At 42.5% G+C, this 10,028-nt stretch overlaps 1 protein-coding gene across 1 annotated transcript in view; it reads left to right on the top strand.

Annotated features, from left to right (window-relative positions):
- FRAS1 (Fraser extracellular matrix complex subunit 1) overlaps nucleotides 1–10,028 on the top strand; it is a 479,756-nt gene that overhangs the window by 443,243 nt on the left and 26,485 nt on the right. The window contains exons 66-68 of the mRNA XM_006778222.2: nucleotides 3,578–3,810; nucleotides 5,632–5,792; nucleotides 8,089–8,303. Of these exons, the coding sequence (XP_006778285.1) occupies nucleotides 3,578–3,810; nucleotides 5,632–5,792; nucleotides 8,089–8,303 (609 nt within the window). The remainder of the gene's footprint in view (nucleotides 1–3,577; nucleotides 3,811–5,631; nucleotides 5,793–8,088; nucleotides 8,304–10,028) is intronic.

The following is a 10,028-nucleotide window of genomic DNA, read 5'->3' on the forward strand; positions in this document are numbered from 1 at the left end:
AGAGAAAGAACTGATGTTTCTGTTTGTTCCTCAGACTCTGTCAAGTTCCCTAAGGTCCATGTATGGCATTTGGAATAAAATAAGCAAATGAGTCCTAGCTGGTTTGGCTTAGTGGATAGAGCATTGGCCTATGGACAGAAGGGCAGATGCCTGGGTTGCGGGCTTGATCCCCAGTTGAGGGCATGCAAGAGGCAGCCTATCAATAATTCTCTCATCATTGATGTTTCTATCTCTCTCTCTTCTTCTCTGGAATCAATAAAAATATTTTTTTAAAAAATTAATAATAATGGTGGTTTGAAAAGTGTAAAGAGTCACAATCCCTAAAAAGAGGAGCTTTTTGATCAGGGTAAAGCTGTGGTAGAGGAAACACCAGGCTCTGACTATCAGACTATGTCGTCTCCTTTAAATAGCATGGTAGTGCGAAATGGACTAGTTTCCATGTCACTTACACATCATTGCAGTTTATTAATAAATGGCTGCTTTTTTTATTGGCCTAAACTCTTCTTTTTTTATCCATTGGATATTTATAACATAATTTGCTTAATATAATTCACTTAACATAAACTTAGGTTACTATGAATAAAAGCTCCTAGATTTATTGAATTTTGAGTCCTGCCTGCGCTTGCCTTGGCAGCGCGAGACCAAATGATTTCATGGGCCTTCTAGGACCCGCGGGCCAGACATTGCCCACCCCTGCTTTAGAGCCTTAGTACTCTCACCTTCCCGACACCTAACCAGGGCTGAAGCTTTGTTGCTCCTTTGCAGGTTGTCACACTTGTGGACTATGACCATGTGGAAGAGGTTACCAAGGAAGGAGTCAAGAAATCTCCCTCCCCAGGTTACCCGCTGGTCTGTGTCACCCCTTGCGACCCTCATTTCCCCAAGTATGCCATCACGAGGGAGCGCTGCAGTGAGGCTGGCATCAACCAGACATCCGTGCAGTTCAGCTGGGAAGTGGCTGCCCCCACTGATGGCAACGGGGCCCGGTCTCCCTTTGAGACCATCACCGACAACACACCATTCACCAGTGTCAACCACATGGTAGGTCTGGGGTCTGGGCCTGGGGGGCATGCAAGAGCCAGCCTATCAATAATTCTCTCATCATTGATGTTTCTATCTCTCTCTCTTCTTCTCTGGAATCAATAAAAATATTTTTTTTAAAAATTAATAATAAATAAATAAATAAAATAAGCAAATGAGCAGCTACACATAGTCTTTTTATTCTTATATATAAGGAAGGTAACATGGTGTAGTAGAAAGAACTAAGCTAGTACTCAGACAACCTTTTTACAAATCTTAATTCAGTCTGTTTTTAATTATGTGATGTTGAGAGGTTTGGTATTACTCTTATGTTTGAACAGAATTTCTCATCCTCTACATTCTTGACATTTGTGCCAAATAATTCTTCATCTTTCTGAGTCTCAGTTTCCTGGTCTGCAAAATTGTACCTCTTCCACTTAGCCATTTGACAAGGTCATTGGCAAATCAGATGTAAAAGTGACCTATAAATGGTATAGTAAGTCAAAGGTTCCAGTTAGGTACAATTAAAGATCACTTTTTTTCACATCTCTCTAATTGTTCAACAAGTAAGTCAGTGGTCGGAAAACTGTGGCTTGCAAGCCACGTGCGGCTTTTTGGCCCCTTGAGTGTGGCTCTTCCACAAAATACCGACTTCTGCGCATGGGCCACGAAGTTTCAATCGCACTGTATTTTGTGGAAGAGCCACACTCAAGGGGCCAAAGAGCCGCATGTGGCTCGCGAGCTGCAGTTTGCCAACCACTGAAGTAGTCTATAAACTCTATAAAGACATGGACCAAGAGTTCTACCACATTCGTATTTTTCAAAGTGGCCAGCACATCCATGGCACATAGCAGGGACCAGTTATTAAACAAAAAGATAAAATTCTTACTGAGTGATCATCATTGTACAAAGTCTTGTGGGAAAACATGAAAGCAAGTTCACAGTGCAGTTGCTGTCCTCAGAGAGGAAACCAGACCAACACCCCTGCCACCACCAGAGAACGGTGAACAGAGATGGTTTCCCAGGCCGAGGAAACAGGGGCTACGCATCGCACCAGCCAAGTTCATCTCTTCAGAGAGAGAGCTGGAAGCAGTGGGGTGCAGGCTCAGCCCCATATCTGGCACATAGTAAGCACTCAATGACTTTGTACTGAAATTATGCACTTAATTATCTGGGAAATTAGAAATTTCTTTTAGAATGAATTTCTCTCCATTTCTCCTATTCAAACTACAGTTTGTTCCCACTTTAATAAGTGCATCACTTCAATGGGATACTAGTGGAAGAACTATTAGACATGGATGGGAGGCTTTGGATAAAGTGAGGTGATTGATGCCCAGTGCTTTGGCACAGCTTATTCAGAAAGGCTAGAAGGTTAAGTCATTTGCAACATAACCTAGCTCAAATTTAAAATATATTTTATATGATTAAGAACTTTAAATGGCAAGCCTTTATAGTGTATTGTTTCATAAGTATCTAAGTCTCCATTCAACGAAACCATAAAGGGAGTTTGCTCTGATTTGAGCCAAATATTTCTAACAGGTACCAAGTTCGTAATTTTACTTTATATTTCAGTTTTTCTTCTTGCAACGAATTGGTGACTAATACTTTTACCCCAGTTCCCTTTGCTCTATCTTTATTTCTTCAATTATTTATTTAATATCATTGTATTTTATGCATTTTGGTAAGCTGCCTCAAATCCCTTCTGAACTAAGTCCATGTATAAATAAACAAATAAGGCATTGGCAGCTAATTAAAATTTTTAATGGGAAAATCTTCTTTAATTTTTAATAGGCTTCAGTGAAAATTGTTTTCATGGATAGAATTTATAAGTTTGTATGTTTGCTTTGTGGGAGGTCTATGGCACACAAGACTACCAATTAATTATTTCTGTTGTTTGCTTCTCCATCTGTATGCGCACATAACCTAAGAGTCCTGGTGACCATGCTGCCTCTGCATTGATGAAGTTAAGCACTCTGTGGCTTCTGTATGTCTGGGAGCATGAAAGAATCTGTAGAAAGACCTTCAAAGACCAGTCGGTGTTAGTAGCCAAGTTCCCAGCTTTAAGCTATGTGTGTGGTCGTTAGATGGGGGTTGCAGGAGAGAAAGAATTAGAAAACGAAGAAAACTAAGAACTCCTAAGAAGGAAGCATCTCTCCTCTGTATCCAGGCACCAAGCCTTAAACAAACTTGACTTGGAGGCCAATGACTCTTGCTAGAAGGGCTGAAAACCTGTTGAGAGGTTCTTATGCAGAACCTAAGAGATAAAGAGAACAGTATGGCACTCGGAACCAATCATCTCGGCTCTTGCTCCACATCTGTCTACTTGCTCATTGTCTGACTTACTGAATTAGGCTGTGAGTACTCACCATCTGTCCATAGTGCCTGGCTCCTGGTGGAGAGTCATACTGAAGTGGTGGGTAGGTGGGTGGATGGATGATGAATTGTCTTCACAGATTATCTTGTACCAGGAACTTGTGTCCTATCATCCGGAAGATACAGTTGAAGGAGCTGTGTAAGTAGTGTACACTTGCCTGAGGTGTTTTATTCTTCCCGGTAGGTCCTGGATAGCATTTACTTCAGCCGGAGGTTCCATGTGCGTTGTGTGGCAAAGGCTGTAGACAAAGTGGGCCATGTGGGGACCCCCTTAAGGAGCAACATTGTTACCATTGGGACAGACAGTGCTATCTGCCACACCCCCGTCATGGCTGGGACAGCCAGAGGCTTCCAGGCTCAGTCCTTCATCGCGACCTTGAAGTACCTGGATGTCAAACACAAGGAGCATCCGAACAGGTCAGGCTGGTGGTGCTTTCCACAATGACAGGGCGTAGGGCTCTTCTGTGTGTGTCCTCTAGGCAGGGCGGGTCTAAGAGTGATGCTTCAGCCAAACCGATGTGGTGGTGAGGCATGCTTCAGAAAAACTTTCTGTCCCCTTGCCTATCCTAGCCTCATTTCTCTCCCCTTGACATTTTCACCTGCCAGTCCACCACGGAGAATCACTGCAACTTCCCCAGGGCTTCAAACTCCTTCAGGTGGCGGGCCCCGCTATGCTGCTACTCCTGACTCCAGCCCCCGCCCCCTCCCACGCTGTGTAGTTAGGTCTAGTTGTCCTACTATACTTAGCTCAGAGCATATCTTCTAAGAACTTCTCATCATCTCCTCCAATTTCATTTGGAAAGATCCTCCTTCCAGCTCTTCTGGCACCCATGTGCCTCTTTCCGAGCATCATCACTATTCATTCCCTCTCTGTCCCGATAGTGGATGGTGAGGGCAGGGACCATGAGTGTTTATTTTGTATCCCCTGTGCCTAGGGCAGTGCTTCCCCAGAGGATATATGTGCTTTTATGTTTTCCTGTGCCACCTGATTTTGATGGAAGATGAATACTTTCATTTTTTGCATAGCAAATAAAGAAAAAGAATTTATGTATGTTGTACATATTCATTAAACCTCACAGTGTTTATATGTGCGCCTTTATGAGCAACTGAGTTCAGGGAAAGGGGCTTATTTGCATGGAAAAAAAAACAGATTTGAATATATAGCTAAAAATAGGCAAATCCTTCTTTTGTTCTCACAGAATAAAATTTATCTTTGTTAAAAAGCAATAACAGAAGTACCCAGGGCACTACTGACCAAGAGCCATCCTGTTCATATCCCAGAATTCTAATTCCTCTTATAAATGTGGGTCTTTGCTCTGAGAGATAAGCTGTAAAACTCAAAATGCACCTCAATAAACATTCTGAAAATTTAAACTTGGTACAATGAAAAAAACACACAGCCTATAAGTACAGGTCCACGGTGGTGCAGTCTCAACCAATATTTATTAGGCTTATATTTTATTTAAAATTGTATGCTACGTGCTCTAGAGAAACAAAAGAAGTGAAGGAAATGGTCTGGTCCTCCGAGTGGGGAAGCAGGGAGACATACAAGAAATAGCAGCCAGTATAAGTAAGTTACAGAGTTTCTGGTGGAAAGGCACTCAGAGGCTGAGGGATGTAGATCACAGGAGAGCGTGTTGCCCACTGAGGCCACTGAGGAGACGGAAGGCCTTTCAGCTGGGGAGGCACGGGATGAGGAGTAGGATATTACTACTCCTAAGATATTTTCTTGGATAGAGATATTGGCCTTAGCGTGTAAGAGCTCAATGATGTCTTTTATTTTAAAAATTATTTTTAAAACATATTTTTTTAAAGAAATACGAGTGTTGACCCCACCCAACCCCCACACACTCACTGAGACAGAAGGAAAGCCTACAGCCAGCCGTCAGTCAGCTTTGGCTCATGAGGAAACAAAGCTTCCATTCAAAGCAAAAGAAAGCGTTAAAGTAATTTGTGGTTGTGATGTTATCTTTTCTCGTATTGAACAAAAAAAATCTATAACTCTTGATTGCTATCAGTCCTGAGTCTGAAGGATCTCTTGGGAGAAAAAAACAACCCCACGTGTGCATCAGACCCTCATGTTCAGAGAGAAATCTTACAACATGGGAAGCTTTGGGAAACAAAAAAAATTGGGAAATTCACTGGTGAAGGCAAAAGGGGGTTTGGAGAAAGAAATGTACCCTGTGAACTGCTAATAGCATGCACCTAAACACGTTGTTCTGCCCTTTCCCCCCTTAGAATCCACATTTCGGTGCAGATCCCACACCAGGATGGAATGCTGCCCCTCATCTCCACCATGCCCTTGCACAACCTGCATTTCCTGTTATCCGAGTCCATCTACCGACACCAGCACATCTGCTCCAATCTGGTCACCACCCGCGACCTGAGAGGCATGTCAGGTGAGGGATGCTCTGTGCTGGCTCACCCGCGACTGAGTGGACCCTGCTCTGCATGTTTTCCCAGACCCGTGACACGCATGATTAGTGGATTTCCTTCTTAGCAGGCAACCAAACCTAAGCAGCTCAGACAGGGACATGAATAGGAAAAACCGGGGACTTTGGAATCAAACCGACTTAGATTCACATCCTTAGTCCGCTACCTATACAACTGAACAAAAATAGCTGGACCTCCCCAAGCCATTCTTTTCTTACCTACAGCATGAGGAAACAATTGATACCAGTGAAGGTGAGGATTAAATGCATTAGCATTTTTATTTATTGATTCACTTATTTTTTTATTTAGTTTGCAGTCAATATTATTTTGTATTAGTTCCAGATGTACCGCACAGTGGTTAGCCAATCATATACTTTACAAAGTGTTCTCCCTGATATTTCCAGTACCCACCTGGCACCATGCATAGTTATTACAATATTATTGATTATATTCCCTATGCTGTACTTTACACCCCCATGACTATTTTATAACTGCCAATCTGTACTTCTCAGTGGCAACCACCAATCCATGAGTCTATTTCAGTTTTGTTTGTTCGTTTATTTTGTTCTTTAGATTCTACAAACGAGTGAAATCATATTGCTATTTGTCTTTCTCTGACTGACATAAATGCATTGGCGTTTTTAAAGCGCCACCTATGGTACATTTTTGTTCCTTCCCTTCCCTCTAAGTGAGCATGTTATGATCTGTGCCCATAAATCGCATGATCACAGCCTCTGTAGGAAGCTCACGTGCGGATGTTACCTGTTCTAGGATGGGTTCTCCAGGAGCAGGAGCAGAGGTGGAGTCAGGGGCCAAGATGAACGGGAAGGAGAGGAAGCAGGACTGGACAGAGGGAGAAGTCCAGCTGCAATGCAGCCCGATGAAGCCTGGACTAGCTAGCTCTCCCTGGAGCTTTGGAGAGTGCCCACCAGTCAGACTTGTCCTATTGTCAGCCCCAAGGGACAGACCTTCTGCCCGCCTTGCTCAGTCACTGGATACTGGTGCCCCAGCCAGGGCGTGGCCTCGGGCTGAGTGGCTCTGTGGCTGACACAGACCCTAAGGAGCTGATGGCTGGGGTGGTGCCTCTCCCACGGCAGACATTACTTTACTAAGGATCCAGTCCCTTCCCATTGACTTTAGCAAGTGCTCACTAAATGTGTTCTTCCTGCCTTCACGCTGATGATCCATTTAACAGTGTTTTTGAAGATAGAAAAGCATTCATATGCTCTTTCATATTCATTAAGCATCACTTTGCGTAGTGACGGTCTTCATATAGTAGAAATTAGTTGAGTGTAAATTATTCCCAAGTCACTGAGCTATACATGAAAGCTTAATCGCTCCACATACAGAGCTAGAGAAAGAAACATACTATGTTCATAGGCTGAAAGTTTGCACCTCTTCCTACTCAAATAATTAAATTCAACACGTGTGAATTGAGATCCTAGTCCTCGTGGGGCAGATGGTTGGGTGCTGAAAAAATGCATCGACTTTTGCAGAATACTAGAATTCTTTTAGTACTCTAAAAATCTCAACCCTAATATTCTGAAGTTGTATCTGTGTCTAGCCCTCCATGGCATAAAGGTCTTCCTTCATTTAAAGTAGTTCAGTTGCTTGGCAGCATTTGATCCAATAATTTTTGACTGTGGCAGGGAAGTTTTAGTCAAGCATCATTAGCAAGCTATTTGCTCATTAACATACAATTAAGGTGTTTTTTTTCCCCCAAGAGTTCAGGAACTTTGTGGGGTGGGGAAGGCATAGACATATGTTTGTTGGCTTTTCATAAAAGCTATTTTATAAAAATCAGTCTTAAAAAACTGGTCTTAGAAAAATAATAACTCATCAACAGATTATCCATATAGTAAACCCATTTCTTCAAGGGCTGGTTGTGAAGCACAGAACCCGGCTTGCCGGGTGTGGCAAAGCTTCAATGTGTTTTCTTCTCCAAGATAAGCAGGGCCACCGAGCTGAGGTCTTCATTTACGGAAGCATTTGTTCCCCTTTTCTTCCCAGGTTCCTGCAGCCCCTTAGAGGCGTCTGTGAACCCAGGCACTCTAACCTGTGGCAGCAGGCAGCTAACCAATGCCCATCCACTTGTTGTGTGTGTTAGGAGCCCTGGGTTGCTCTAGTAATAGAGTCTCGAATGGAGGGAGAACTCTATCAGTCTCAGAGGAACGTCTCCCTTCTCTCCACCCAGCTCCTGGGCAGCCAGCAAGGGCAAGTCTGCACACTGGGTTACTGTTTCTTGTCCCCCGTCCCCCACAGAGGCAGGGTTCCTAGATGACAAGGTCTACGACAGCACGGCCATGGGGCCTGGCTATGACCGCCCCTTCCAGTTTGACCCCAGTGTCCGGGAGCACAAGACCATCCAGCTCTACAAACACCTCAACCTGAAGAGCTGTGTCTGGACCTTTGATGCCTATTATGACATGACCGAGTTAATTGACGTCTGTGGGGGGTCCGTAACTGCCGACTTCCAGGTGGGTGCACCGGGAGCTTGTCTGAAGGCTGTGCACTGGGTGCCGTGTGAAACCTGTTTGGTCCTAAAGCGCTTCCATTAACACTTTGCATCCAGTGGCTCCCAGAACGGGGCCAACCAACTAAGGGAGTCTGTACAGTCCCTCAAGTGAGACCTCAGTGGTAGTGCTGCCAGAGGGTCCTCTAAATCTACTAATTGGAAGCGTGGTAGGGAAAATGTTCAACTTAATGTGGAAAAAGCTTACTGTCTGGCACAGTCATTTATATAAAAATCTAATGCTTGCTTTTCGGAGTATATATGTTTTTTTCCTCTGGGTATATTTTGGAAAGCCAAAAAGATTTATATTTTATGGTAGAGTGTTTCCTTCCCCATCTGGGGAAATGAGTCAAAATGACAGGCACGTAGAACACTGTCATCCTAAGACTAAGGGAGAGATAATTTTTTAAAGCACCTTGATTTTATATCTATTCAAAACTGACAACCCTTGTAAATATAGACCCTTTTTAATAGTCATTAAATATTAGTGACAAAAGAAAATTTTATAGCAAGAAGCCACTTGGGGGGGCAGCTATATCGAAGGGACTAGACTAGACTAATGCATCCTCATGGGAAAAATAACTCTAAAGTATGTTCTCAATGAACTGAGAATTACATGTGGTCTTCATTTCAAATCAGGTTTAACCACACTAACAGGGGGAACTTGTAGAGGGACTTAGACTAATCATGTTGGAAAAGTGCCTTTGAATCAAATTTGTTTTGTTTGTGATGCCTCTCATTTTGGTTAACTCATTTTGTGTACACGACTGCCCTCTGCTGAGTAGAATTTTAAGGCATTCTCAGGTTTTCTTTTTATCACTGCAAATCTATACCCTCCATTCACTTTTGAAAATGCAAAACTGAATGATTGGTTCCTCCCAGGCCCCTCAAAAGTTACTATTCTCCATGATTTTACTTTGATTATGTTTCAGGCTATTTTGTTCAGACTATGCTTGAAAATGTCAAAGATAAGGATCTTATATGTCCCACTTCTTAAACCAACATAGAAATAATATATACATAGAAATACTTCATCATTGTCTGTTTTCTTTTTTTTTAATCCTCCCAAGGACATGCTTAGAGAGAGAGGGAAGAAGGGAGAGAGAAAGAGAGAGCAACACATCGATTGGTTGCCTTCCATATGCTCTCCAACTAGGGATCAAACCCACAACCCAGGTATGTGCCCTGACCAGGAATCAAACCAGCAAACTTTCAGTGCACAGGATGATGCTCAACCAACTGAGCCACTCTGGCTGGGCCATTGTCTGTTTCTTTAAAAATAGTTGAAACAGCTGATATATGTTAGAAAGACTATAGAACTTAGAACCAAGCCCTATTCATGTCTTTGTCAAATATCAGTAGGCTTGAATGAGACATAACCTGTCTGAACCTCCTCTGAAATAGTCACTACTAATCTCAATATTAGAAGACATCTTACACATCTGGCACAAAATAGGTATACAATAATAGTTATCAGGGATGTTTTTCTTTTTTAAAATTATTAATTCATATGAAGGTTAAAGGAGAATAAATAGAAACAGAGGAGGAAAAATTAATTTTGCCCATCAACTCAAAATGAATATGGAATTAAGTAGAGTCTTTGGAAAAATTTTGTGCCAAATTTTAAATCCCTGACAACATTGAATATGAAAAAATACTTTAGAAAAATAAAGTTTGATGTCCTAAATAA

This window comes from Myotis davidii, unplaced genomic scaffold (genome assembly GCF_000327345.1).
Source record: "Myotis davidii unplaced genomic scaffold, ASM32734v1 scaffold449, whole genome shotgun sequence".
In the NCBI taxonomy this organism is placed as follows: domain Eukaryota; kingdom Metazoa; phylum Chordata; class Mammalia; order Chiroptera; family Vespertilionidae; genus Myotis; species Myotis davidii.